The 13,815-nt window shown below is 39.6% G+C and overlaps 2 protein-coding genes across 17 annotated transcripts in view; both read right to left on the bottom strand.

Annotated features, from left to right (window-relative positions):
• slc22a18 (solute carrier family 22 member 18) overlaps nucleotides 1-10,078 on the bottom strand; it is a 47,660-nt gene extending 37,582 nt beyond the window's left edge. The window contains exons 1-5 of one of the 2 annotated variants that reach the window (XM_006642563.3): nucleotides 9,910-10,078; nucleotides 8,236-8,415; nucleotides 7,751-7,848; nucleotides 6,826-6,971; nucleotides 5,791-5,923 (exon numbers count right to left, since the gene is read on the bottom strand). In XM_006642563.3, coding sequence (XP_006642626.1) covers nucleotides 5,791-5,923; nucleotides 6,826-6,971; nucleotides 7,751-7,848; nucleotides 8,236-8,355 — 497 coding nt within the window. In that variant the 5' untranslated portion in view covers nucleotides 8,356-8,415; nucleotides 9,910-10,078. Of the gene's footprint in view, nucleotides 1-5,790; nucleotides 5,924-6,825; nucleotides 6,972-7,750; nucleotides 7,849-8,235; nucleotides 8,416-8,828; nucleotides 8,976-9,909 lie in introns of those variants that run through there. The other variant, XM_015338393.2, reaches the window with a different exon arrangement.
• A 1,558-nt stretch (nucleotides 10,079-11,636) lies between these two features.
• osbpl5 (oxysterol binding protein-like 5) overlaps nucleotides 11,637-13,815 on the bottom strand; it is a 75,622-nt gene continuing 73,443 nt past the window's right edge. For all 15 annotated transcript variants that reach the window (XM_015338368.2, XM_006642562.3, XM_015338375.2 and 12 more), the window contains one exon: nucleotides 11,637-13,796. In XM_015338368.2, coding sequence (XP_015193854.2) covers nucleotides 13,661-13,796 — 136 coding nt within the window. In that variant the 3' untranslated portion in view covers nucleotides 11,637-13,660. The remainder of the gene's footprint in view (nucleotides 13,797-13,815) is intronic.

Genomic DNA, 13,815 nt, shown 5'->3' on the forward strand with positions numbered 1-13,815 from the left:
CATGGAGTGTTAAAAAGTCTCTGCCCCCATACTGTATCGTTGTTTGAATCATAATGATAATGTGTGCAGTCTTCCCACGGAATCAGAGCATTTACAGTATAAACAACTATACTTCCCAGTGAGCAGAAGGGGGATTGTTAGTCAATTTCCTAGGTCACAGCTGTTGTCAATTAGCCTGTTACTCAGAGAATTAAAGGGTGTGGCAGCTACAACTCTAGGTCTCCTGTTTGGAGGACGTTTGTGCTATGGTGTTGTTTGACACATAGAGGAGTTCGACATTAAGGTAAAAAAGCAATTAGAAGCACAGAAAAGAAGACCTAGGTTAGAAATCTGCATGTATTCTCAGGGCTCTGAAGAAGACGATCGGTTGTCTTAGGAATCAGTACAACATTCTGGGACTTGGCGAAACACTGGGGAACTTTAAAGAGCACTGATGGAGCTCTAGTTTGCCCGAGGACACAAAGAGACTAGGCCAGACATGACATGGCACCCCTAGCGTCACATAGGACATAAATGCAATTTGCGATCAAGAAAATGATGGCAAAATTGAATAAGAACACTGTAGACCGGATACTGAAACAGTACAGTATGTGCTCCTAGCAACAATGTCAACAAGAAATGCTTTTTTTCCCCAGTTACACTTAAAAAGGCCAGGAATGTAGGACGAAAAATTACGGTGGCTGCCTTCTTTTTAAAAAAAAATAATCATTTTTTCCAGATTTGTTTTGGAATCCAGATATATGTGGATAGGATAAGCAGAATGGAGGAATGTCATCTTGGATTCCTTTGGCAGTCCTTAGTAGGCACTACAACAGTTGTCTCATCGCACCCAATGTTATTCTTGCCAAAACGTGTACAATGCTGGGACCTACAGTAAGAATGCAGCAGAAGACTGCAGCTTTCTTACAGCACTCTTATAGATATGGGGCATCTACTGTACTGCATGTTTCTAGCACACATTGGCCCCCTCACCAACAAGTCCTGTCACCCAACCACTCACAGACCCCTCCTTGGTCCCGGGTGGACTGAGCTCTATATGCACACGCTGGCTCTGTTTCACTTCACAGTCAGAATGAAGACGTCGGAGATTACTGACCCAGTTAGGGCAAAGAAGATCCGGTCGAGACGAGTGTCCTAATGAAAGTTCTTCGCACAAGCTGCCTTGGAAACAAAGTGGAAAAAAGGCGTTACAATCCGCATAAATCTTTTTTAGATTTTGCTCAAGGTTTGAAATGAACACGTGTGTCAGAACACGAAAAGGGAAATGAGACGGTAATTTGACATCCGTTTATCTTCTCACTGCTGTATCCGACACAGGGTTACAAGGGGTTACAAAGCCTGTCCCAGCGAGCACCAGGCACAAGGCGCACAGACACACATATACAGTAGCCACACCAGGACCAATCCTCCCAGAAGCTGACCCACACTAACACAGGTGAACCAAATCAAGCAGACAGCACCCCAGGTCTGGAATTAAACCCAGGGCCCAGCGCTGCAAGGCAGCAGCGCGAACCACTGTGCCACCATGCCACCCCTTTGTCATACAGCATGCATTAGGCCTGCCAACACTCCTGTGCTACAAAACACATTTCTTACACCTCCTTAAAATAAGGCAAATGTAGCTGATAAATACATATACCGTCTAATTTCATGATGACTAAAAAAAGATCAGTTCTCCTTCTTCAGTTCTTCCAGTCCTTCTTCATAACCTCCGGACTAGATTAACTGTGCTTTTCCACAGCCTGATGATTTTGGAATTGTTATTCACAACAAAGTTGGTTTTTCCAGGTGTACTACATACAGTAGGTGTAACAATAAGTTAATAAAAAATAATACATTAATTTCTTCATTATGATTTGAAATATTGTTAATACTAATTCCTTGCAATAATATATGAGCAATTATTTACAACCCAAAGGATCGCACAATATCTTACACACAGGAGACCCGTTTCATCCATCACTGGAGTGCAGCCCAGGCAAGAGGAAAGTGAAGTATCCAGAGGAAACTCTGCTAACTCCACAGATGAGGCACAGAGGCTGAAACTAAACCCAGGACACAAGCACTACCTGCTGTGCCTCTCAATAACTGAGCAATACGGACCATCACTCTTTCTCAGTTTATTTATGCGTACATTTCTCAAATGTGAATAATACAAGACAATCACCTGCTGGTTTTCCATTCAGGCTGAGCTAAATTACTCAATTGAAGCCTGATTAGAACATTTGTAAGTTTTCTTTCGACTCAAAAGTTAGACATTTTTAGGATACTTACAAAATATCACAGTTAGAAGACAACTTCCAAAATGTTTAAGAGCACAAAACAATCAAACAATTCAAATGAATCCTATTATTAAGTGAATTAAGGGTTTAATTGTGTAACTGAGAGTTGGGCTGAAACACAAACCACCAGGTGTGTGGGCGTCCAAAATCAGGATTGGGAACCTGTTCTGCACAATCTATTAGAGCAACACGAACGAATTCATTCTTCCTATAACTTTATTCTAGATAATTGTCTTTCTTTGATTTCCAAATATTGACCTTAATCACTACTCTTGCACACTTATATGTTTCAGAACATCTGTGTTTAACTTCCTTAAGCCTTTATATGAAGTTGATTCGTCCTAGAACAGAAGAGAAGAGATGGAGCACAGTGATGCCATTGTTTGGCACAGTCACAGCATTCATATTTTGCCCTCAATGGGACTGCACTTTGTTACAGCCACTCGCTCAACAAAGTAGTGATGGGGCTATTTACATTGCTGTGAAGCATGAAATTGTCATCCAGTAAAATAAGAAAAATAACAAAACAAGATGTAAACAATTACAATAAAAAGCTGCATGCAGGGGAATCCCAGAGGAAAAAGAACCCAAAAGACCGACATTTAATTTTGTTTCTTTTTTTTAATATAGTTCATTAAAACTTTTCTGCCCTGAAACACTCAGCTTGTGTGCATGCCTGTACATACAGTAGCTCTTTCTATAAGTGAGCCCTTAACTGGACATTTGCTAAGAAACAAAATTGCTCTTTGACTGTTAAACATGGAGCGCAATAGTACAGAGACAATCTCCAACATGACGACTGAGAGGGGTGTCCGTGTAAACAGCAATTTCCCTACAGCCAGCTCACCCCCTGTAAAACCTTCTGTGACACCTGGCAGGGTCATGATTCATCTATCGGGTACTTGTATGGGAAACAACCCATTTCCCCAGGAGACATACTTTTTTGTGCTGCCAGTAAAAACCATCCCAGCAAACATCCTGTGCTGTGATATTATCCTCATTGATTCACACGGGGAACATTTTCTTTTACTGGTCAGTTTAGCCAGGTTCATTAGTTCACCCATAAGCCAGGTCTAATACTCATATACAGTAACGGAATTAAACTTGTTCTGAGGATCATTTATTCTCTGCGTTTCTTGCAAAATCATTACAAGTAGGTCAATTTTGAATGCAGGTTTCCTCATATACATTTACTTTTCAGATGATGAGCAGAACTTTGTAACTTGTTCATACAGGTGTTAACAAACAAATTAAGCGCTATATATGTGGGAAAGAGTACGTAGAGTCTCTACGAGGAGCATAACAGAAGCAGACTACACTCTGACATCAATATTGCCCTGACAATACTGATAAGGTGGCTTAAAAATACATAACATTATATTAATTTAAAAGAAAAACTTTATGTTGTTACGACTGAAAAGCATACCACAAGATCGATAATCCATACACCACATGAGAAGTAAATTAACTGGCTCCTTTTTAAATATTCGTCTGCCTTCATGCAACTGATGACCAAAATTTCTGAGGGTGAAAGTATGTAATTAGATTAGTCTGTGAATTATCGCTGTAAAAGGAGAGATAGCCAAGATACAGCATCAGCTATGAATGGGAGCCTCACTATGGCAGCTTGGAGCCTTTTGGAACTCCTGTGGCTCAACAGCACCACCTTCTGTCACACATGTAAAAATTCTTTACCTGCCCAATTCTGAAATTCACAGCTTGATCCTTAGAGCATAGGGATACAAAGATTAAATATTACTGTTCACAAAAACCTTAAGACTCATGATAGGTGTATTATACTGCAAATACTTCATGTATATATTTTTAAAAAAGCGAATCAAACAGGTATCAAAACAAGAAACATGAAAAATCGAAAAATTCTCTTGAGAGTACTCACCTACTTCTATTAAGAAAGGATACACGTTTTTCAGAATTTTCAAATTCTGAAGCATTATAGATCAGAAGTCTTAACCCAAAGAACTCAATTTTAGGGATTGCAATTGTTTTTCAATCTAACTTGATATTAAATGGAACTTGAATGTATTTTCTTTTTACCAGTGGTACATCTGTATCAATTTGTAACAAAGTGTGTATACTGTACATGATGTGGACTTTCCTTGCTCTTACAAGCGATACCAATTGTAACAATGAACTTACATATGTTTCCAGAGCTGTGATGTTTAAATATTATGATATAAATATTATGCTATCATATTGATAACATTACGTTATTGTTCTAGATGTTTGTAAATGTTTTTGCTTTAGCGGTAATGTAATTCACTGGGTTTGCCAATAAAGGTGTTTGAAACTGAATTTACAACCGAATTACATTGCTGATCGCTTAGCCTGCAGTACCTTCTAGAGGAACATAAAAAATCTGCAAGGCCCTTGAAAATTGAGCTTGCCTTCCAAACCAGTGCCTGGCAAACCACAAGCACTGCAACTTCAGGATCCACAAAGCTCAGCACTTACATAAATTCACCATCTTTTCTTTTACACTTACTTACAATTACTTACTACTCCTAGATCAACATCGATTAAATATATCTTATTAGCTGGAGACACTTCCACTTTCATACAAAGCAATGCGCTTTAGTTTGATAGTTTAACACAATTTTTAGCTCCTCTGGCAAACCACAGTACGGGTCCCAGTCCCAGGAAACAACTGGTTTAGCCTCAGAGACTGTGTCTTCCCTGTTGGCTACAATGATTAGAAGGCAGCAAAGTGTCGGGCCCAGTCCTGCCACAAAATGATCATGCAGTGTCAGCACTGTATAGTGGCAGTTCTGGGGGTGTCCCAGGTAAGAAAAAAGTTAAATCAAGTTGAGTGTGTCCCGTGGCCTCACTGAAAGCAGTATCAAATAAGACAAGAAGCATGATAAGACCGGGTCTCTGACCTGCTTCTGTTTAGTCATGAACTCACGTGATCGCCTGTCTGTAAATCCACAGATTTAGCCAAGTTACAGAGCTACACTACAATTACCTTTGCCCTCAAGGCACTAAAGCCCTATCCTAGCTAAGCAGTGAAGCAATTACTCACCCTGTCATCCCAGCAAGCAGCTGGAAATCAAACAGGAGGCAAGGTTTGATACAGGCCTCAAGCATGGTTTAAAATACCTCCAAGAATCCTTCTATAGATATTAGACTTACTGCCAATGTAAAATTTCAGAATTTGTTAATTGTAGATCAGTTATCAAGCAGGTTGGTGCAGTGGAAGCCAATGGATTTTGTGGCGCTGTAGGCTAAACAGAAAGGCACTGTGCAACAGTCCCCTGCCTGAGCTCACCCAGTGTATCGTTTCACTGAGAAGACCTGAGACCAGATCGCTTTAATAATGCTCCGCTCTTTCGTTTTAAAAAAATAATCTGCTTCAAATCAGGGGAAACAAAGGGAGAGACACATCAATGGCGATTACAGAAACAACAACAGCAAAGACACGCTGCCATGCCTTGATCAGTGTGCAAGTCTGCGCCACTGGACAGAGCCCGAAGTGAGAACCACAGCCTACCCGTAGTGTGTGCTGAGAGCGCCCCCCAGCGAGGAGCCCACAATCATGCCTATGCCAAAGCACAGGCCCAGCTTTGCCAAGGCGTCAGCTCGCCGCTCGGGCTCCGACAGGTCAGTCACCACCATCTGGGCTCCTGCGAAGAGGGACATCGCATCAGCTGCAGTCGCCAGAAGAGCGCCCTCGCGGCCTCTCCGAGACCTGCAGCTGAGCGGAAGGGTGAGCAGAAAAGACATCCAAGGGTGACACTGTGCTTAATTCTATCACCCATCCTTCCTCTGCAAACAGGAAGCAAAAGTCTGACTTTATAAATGAACAAGTTATAGGTTTATTCCATGCTGAAAAAAAGAAGAAAGAGAACACAACGTTTCGGCCGTGGAGCCTTCTTCAGGTGTGAGAGAGACAGGGCAGTAGGCAAAGGTAAAGTAGCGGGAGAACAAAGGTTGGGAGGGAGGAGGAGTGAGAGTTTATAAATTGCAGCTTTACCAATAGCTAGATCCTTTTATGGCTCAAAACACAGGAATGTTAATGAATACAAAGACAAAAACAAGAAACAAAATAAAGTTAAATAAACATAAAGGATTTAAAACTAAAAGGACAAAACATAATTTCATTACTTCTAAAAGCAACCTGGCGATGTCCTTTGCTAGACCTCCCTCCATCAGGACAGAGCAATAGTCCAATACGGCAGATCTGCACAAAATGATTTTACTGGGTTGACTTGTCTAGAGGGGGCAGAATGTTACTGTTTAAAGTGATTTACACAGAGATCTGAAAAACAAAGTCAGCCTGTGGGAAGCAAAGGATGTCTTCAGTCAGACCCATGTTAAAATTTTACTGACTAGTGGTACTCGTCCAAATCAGGGGGGTTGTGTGGTACTGGTCATAACTACAGTAAATTAAAAGAGTAAATTTGATACACAACCGCAGATGGAATAACCTCCAACCATATGCACTAGAACTGATCATCTTTCTTTCCTCCTAGGAACCTGTGCCTGGGCGATGCAGTGACTCTTTAAGCAGCTGTACTTGGCCCACCTGGTAGGATGTGCATAAAGACAGCAGGCAGCTTGTGGATGAAGAGGAGGGGCACACTGCTGGCAATGCCCAGGAGCAGGAAGTATACCACCGACGCCACGCAGGACATGGTCAACGCAGCCCGCGCTCCAAACAGATCGGCAAACCTGCGAACAGCCTCACGTTAATTATCAGCAAAAACCACCGGAGCCTGCCAGCATTTCTTCGAATCTTCTTTTAAGGGGGGCTGATCACAGCAGGCCCCACCAGACACAGATCATACATGTAAAGGGACATACAGTATGTATTAAAACTGTACACTCTATTCTAAGTGTTCTCTGGCCAGTGAATTGTATAAACACATCATCATTTGTGTTACATTTTATGCTTTTCACTATTTTTTGTTGTTTCCCTGCTTTGTCCAGATAAGGACATTGGCGAGTCTACACAAACACTTTCAGAAACAACTTTTTCATAACATGTTTCTATAAGATCAATGCCTCCTATCTTGTCTGTTTTTCATACTTGCATGCAATACTCTGCACTTGACTACACATGGTGATTTATTAACATACTGACAACCTTTACACACAGGATGTTAAAGAAGGTATTGACAGAGCACCATCAACTCTCCATGTAGGCATTTCAGAGTCCACACTTAAACTGCAGAGAGCACACACACTCGATCAGAGACTGTGATTCACACAACCACTATCAATTTACAGTACCTGTATGTGTTAAACTGGCCCATTCCTGAACAATCAAAGAATAAATATAAAAGTCAATACTGCTAAGTTCTTTAGAACTAACCTTTAAATCAGAATCAGACATGGGCCAAAGAGAGGATCACAATCTTCTTATCACACGTGTGTGGTACAATTGCTAAATTATTTTCCCAATGGAACAGATACAGCACAACTGTTCAAAGTCTGCCATTGTGCCATACCTGCCAAACACAGGTCCTCCCAAAAGCTGAATGACTCCCACTGTGGTCTGCAGATACCCAAACCAGATTGTGTCGAAACCCAGCCTTTTGGCCAAGTACTGCAGAAATAAAAGAGAGCACACAGACAGAGAGAGGAGATATTACGCAGATTTAACAACTAAAAGTCTTTTTTTTCAGACTTCTACAAAGCACTGGTAAGACCTCATCATGAATACTGTCTTCAGCTTTGGTCACCATACTACACAAAATATTTTATAGCTTAAAAAAGTGTTCAAAGTAGAGCAAAACATATTCCTGGATTCAGAGGACTGTTGTATACATACAGGTACTGTACATAACACCTGTATACCTGTATATCTCTTAAATACAGTATAGAACAGCAGAGATTTCATCCAGGTATACTTAATCCTAAGGGGTATAAATTGGGTATATTTTATGGCTATAAGAGTATATATGAACAAATAATGGTTGTTCTCTATACTTACAGGTGTAATAGAAAACTGGACGAACATCCAGGTTATCTCCAGTGCAGCAATTATGTACGTGATGAAGATAACAGTTTGTGTTTTTGAAGCTACATGCTTCTCCAGCTTTTGGTTAGACATTTTTATTGGAAACCAGCTTCCTATCCCTGTTTTCCTGTTTCACTGAAGACAGGCATGAGGCTAGAGGTGGGAAACATGCAAAAAAAAATGGGACATAAAAATTTAAGAATGTCAGAAAGGCTACAAATGATCAATTTGACACAGTGAGATGGTTTTGTAGCTAGCAGGTAAATAATCTGTGGATTACAACCAGCCATTAGCCTAGATATAATTTTTGACATTATGGCTGGGTAACTTATCTCAGATTCTCACAACCCCTTTGTGTAAAAACTGATTTTCTCCTGGTCTCATTTTTAAAATGTACTTCCCCATAGATTATATAAAATGACAAAATCAGACTCTTTAGATTGAGTCTACATAAAAATGCTTAAAGAAACTGTGTGAAGAAGGTTATGTTAATAACTATGTACTGTACAGTATATTAAAAACAATCTAAAAATGGTCTCTTTAAATGCTTATGAACATTAACTAACCTTGGTGCTCTTGTTCCGGGATGATATGGCTTTTCTGTTGTAGTTAACTATTCTTTTATTATCTTGCTATTTCACCGTCTCATCTGCAGTTGCCAATACCACAATAGTCCCTGGATCACACATCTTAAATGGGATTAGACCTGTTCTTTCAGTCGTCATTTTCATCATGTCGTGACGGGTTTTCGTGTCTAGAAGCAATGATTTCCTCACCACCTAATCCGCATCTACAGTTCATTAATATGTGACTGTAAATTAATGTCTGTAATGAATCATACTCTACGTCTGGGTTTTAACGATAAATGATGCTGCAACGGCGACACTGAAAACACTGGAAATCATTGGCAGAAAATTACCAGGTCCCACTTATTTGTGTGATAATAAAATATCCCTCATGTCGAGAGTAAATATTAAATATTGTAAATATTGCGGTAGCACATTTGCGGTACTTCCCATCCCCTGTTAGACTACGACAGATTACAACACAGTTACTAATATGGACTGAAGAATTTAGCAATCACCACTGTTAAATCAGAGGTCTATTTTGTGTCCGCCTGAGTGTTTTTCTGAGCCAGGCACTGCTGACCAAAAACTACTGAACTACATTTACACGAGCCTTTAAATTGAATCCAGTACTACACATTTTGACATACTGTATTGTACAGCCTAATTTGAATTTATTTGTGCGCAACACTGCACCCACAAAAGATTAGAACGCATAGAAGTATTGTACATTAGCAACGAGTTTCCAGATGTCAAAACTATACAACACTCCTTTTTTACAATTCGTTGCCTGAATATGAATTAGTGGAGACAAATGTAAAGTCCTTGCGTTTTTAAAATTCGAAATCCTTAAAGGTAAGAATGTGTTACTTCACGTAACAGTAAATGTACTGCACCTATCGACGTTCACATGTTTCATTTTCTCTTTGAATGTTCAAAGCAAAATGCTTCCGCTCCTTAAGCCAAACTGATTCAGTTTATTACACGCAAAATAAATGTTTTCTTGGTTTCTTTATATTAATAGATTGGTGTTCTTGAATATTAGACGCAGTATATAAAGATAAAAATTCAAACAACTCACCCGACAGGACTTCCTACTCGATTCTGGCGTAGATTTCCTTTCTTACGCTAGGTGGATTGTTATATAACCTACAGTAAAACTCGGGAAAGGTTTTAGCTGTTGCTGTCATTTTCAGGCAGCTTTAAAAGAAGCAAACATTTTAAGAGATATCAATCTATACTGTAATGTCCAGTGTCTGCCTTAATTGCCCTTGGCTATCTCCTTTTATTATTATTTTATTGCACGTTTCACTGGACAGTGGGGGAACATAGCCAAGTAAGGTCGTGGTTTTCGGTACACTCCGATCTTTTCTGATTATGGTATTCTCCATCAAGACATTTGGTACCACTGTTGGTTTTGGTTATTCCGCTTAAAATCAACGCACCGAAGGGTGTTCTGTCTGGATCAAGGAGTTATTGTACAAACGCAGAAAGAGGTCGGAATGCAGTCATTCTTCAGAAGATGGGGTGTCAAGAGAAAATAGATACCTAGATTGTCTCTGCCTTGTTCCTTCCTTAAACAGTAAAGGAATCCTTCGGGATAATTGAGTGAACTAAACCTTTTTAGTTGTTTTTTTTTTAGTTGCTAACTCCTCAAGCCGTTTCCGAGGAAAATAAATATTAGTAGTTCCATACAACTTCCTGTGCAGATTCAATCGAGGTAACCAAGTCCTAATGTCCTAATCCTGGATAATATTGGTGCTATGAAACTTTAAACAGTTCGAAAAAGTACTTTCAACATTCATCCTCTGTTGTGCTGAGATAATTAAAAACCATATGGAATACTTGTTTTATCCGTGGTAGGGTATTGCTTTGTGAATACATGTATAAAATATTTAGTATTTGTCATTCATTCCTAATTAGCTATGAATACTCCATGACTATGTTTACATAATTCACCTTGATTGATCGTTGATTTATGTTAAGACTGAAAAAAATGGTCTTTGTATCAATCCCAGCCCCCATAGCATTTTTGTAGGACATATATACTCTAAGTGGCTATGTACAGTATTCACTGATGTCCACATATTTTAGATATATTTACTTTGACTTAAATATGTTTAACGGAAACAGACAGAATATTACGAACCCTCACTAAAATAAACTGTCTGGCTCCCTGGCAGAAATTGTGTGGCTGAACACCCCTTTCTCTAGCCAGAACAAAACCCAGATCTCAGTCCTATTGAAAACACTGGTAAGAATCAGGTCATGCAGCTTGATACCACTCTCTGTTACCTTCATGACTTCACGTGGCTTTCCTGCTCAGAGAGTGGGGTGGAACTAGTTGAAGGATTTGAAAACCTTGTGGAATACAGTACATGCTGAACCTTGATCAAAGAGTTCGTATTGCTTTCTCATTTGTGGCCTGTATATATGTATATGTATGTTATACTGTATGTACACTGGATTATATCAACACTGGTATAGTATGTTGTACATTTCTCATGGGCTCATCATCATCTTTTTCTTTCCCACTCGATCCAGAACGATCCAGAGTTCTTGAAGTTCAATGTTGGGTGTTTGATAATAATAATAATAAAGTAATAATAATCATATTCCTTACACCTGTATAGCACTTTTCTGGATACTGCACTCAAAGCGCTTTACAGGTAATGGGGACTCCCCTCCACCACCACCAGTGTGTAGCCCCACCTGGATGATGCATTTTCAGTCTCTCCAGGAAGTACTGCTGAAGGTTAAGTGCCAGCAATCTGAAAACACACCACTACACACGATATTCATTACAAATACATTTACATTTTACATTTATTAATTCGGCAGATGCTTTTATCCAAAGTGACTTACAATGTGTCCAGTCAAGATGCAAAGGATGCAGATAACAGTAGCATATATGAATATACAGAATATGTAGATAAAACATAAATTTTCCATTTACTTAGATGGCAGTACGTTTGTTATCCAAAACAAGTTAAAAAACTTAATTTTTTATAAACCAAACAGCCTCTTCGTTTAAATCCAAAAGTACCAAAACTATTTGTTTTCATTTTGCTCTTCGTTTTGTGCACTTTTTTGTGTAGAAGTATGTGTACAGGATAGTAAATGAAATAGGATGAGAGTCAGTATGAAATCGCTCTTGATTAAAGATGTGTCTCTTGCTTTGGCCATATCGTCTTCAAAAAACACACACACCTAGGATTGCTTCATTGCATAATTGTTCTTACATTTTTTCCACTGTAGAAGGAAATGGTTCGGAATATAAAACTGTTATGAGGCATAACTGTAAAGTGCACTGTTTTCATAATGTGGTGCTTTTTTGAAATGGTTATAAGCTTGGCAGGGCAAAACCACATGATGGTGAAACAGTATTTAAAATTCCATGTGCTGCAGTCTGGTCGCTGGCTCACACCAGCATTCAAGTGATTGTGAAGACTGTGCTGATGACCTCTTGTTTGCATTAGCAAAAGCTGACTGAGTCACTCTGAACATATCAAGGACACAGCCTTAATTTGCAATCAGGAAAAATGCAAAAATTCACATATTAAAATGCAAATGCTAATGGGAACAAATGTCAACAAAAACTAAAGCACAAACATGAGTGGCAGAAAAAAGTGAAACCCAGTCTGAGTCAGTCTGCAAATGATTTAATTAGCACTATACAGTGACTGAGCACAAGATTCTGATTTATGTTTTTAAATTTTACAAGGACCATAAATTCAACCTTGTGGGAAAAGGGTATTTAAAGCTGATATAGCATCCCTCCCTAAAGAATAAAACTTTCAGATTTTGGAGTTGCTAAGTCTTGCTGTGCATGTATCAGCTTCCCTTAATGCAGAAGCACCAATGAGGTGAAATAAGAAGAATCAGCCACAGTCTCCCATCAGCTTCCATTTGTTTTACCCATTTTTCTCTCAATTTAACCTGCCATGACCCATTAAGAGTGCATTTCATTGCAGCTAAAGTCAGGGGGGCTGAGTAGGCCTGTCCTTTTCTTGCTCCATGAACCCCTGTCATGTGAACACCTCAAATATTGTGAAGCTCAACACAGGCTGTTCTGGGTCAGCCAGATCATGGGCTAAACAACCCTCCTTAAGGGGGTTTAATCAATAAGTTCCCAAGTCCCTGCTTAAGATTGCTAAATGCAGGGAAGCTGCTTCAGACACATAACCCTGACCAGACTACTCTAGATCTCGCATCTTGTGGTGTCTCAGTCATAAGATTGCTCACAATGGCTACACAGTACTGAAGAAGGACAGGACATGAAACAACAGCATCTAATCCAATCCCTGAATTGTAGGAACTACAAGCTCTGTGTGGGAAGCAACTGATGCCAACGTGTTACTAAGTATTTTCCACATACAGAATCAACTTAAAACTTGTAAACATGTACTCTTCTTAAGGATTATAAATACTGTTTTGGTAAGTCATCATTACTGAAAGATGAGACCTACTTTATATGTACAAGTTAATATAAAACACAGAATTGCACAATGGAAGTATGTTTTGCTTCTTTTTTTGGCTTTAGCATTAAGGCCCAAAGTTTGAAGTGGAAAAGGGGGACAGAACTGTGAGTGTTTCCTACAAGAGGCCCCAAAATCAGTATTGCAATGGAGAATAAAAAAGTGCACATCCACTATTACTGTGAAGGAGCTCTAAAATGCCCTGCCACACATCTAGAAAATAATGTGTTTTTCATTTTTAATAATTCATTGTTGTTTTTTTTCCAAAAGTGCTTGGTGCCTCATCGGACAGCTCCTACTGGCATTCCAAATCTGACTGGTGGCGGTTCTTTTATTGCTGTGCAGAAGTGTCTGTCATTTGAAGACAAAGTTGATGAAGAGCTGAAACAGCAGCAGGATACACAGAATGAGACAGTGCTGGCTGTTCGCTTTAACGCTCTCCCGAGAATGTCCTCGCCGGAACATTTGTTGACTCAGGCCGCACAAGTTCCTGAAGGGGGTGGGAGTTA

The sequence above is a fragment of the Lepisosteus oculatus genome, chromosome 21, assembly GCF_040954835.1.
Source record: "Lepisosteus oculatus isolate fLepOcu1 chromosome 21, fLepOcu1.hap2, whole genome shotgun sequence".
Taxonomy (NCBI): Eukaryota; Metazoa; Chordata; class Actinopteri; order Semionotiformes; family Lepisosteidae; genus Lepisosteus; species Lepisosteus oculatus.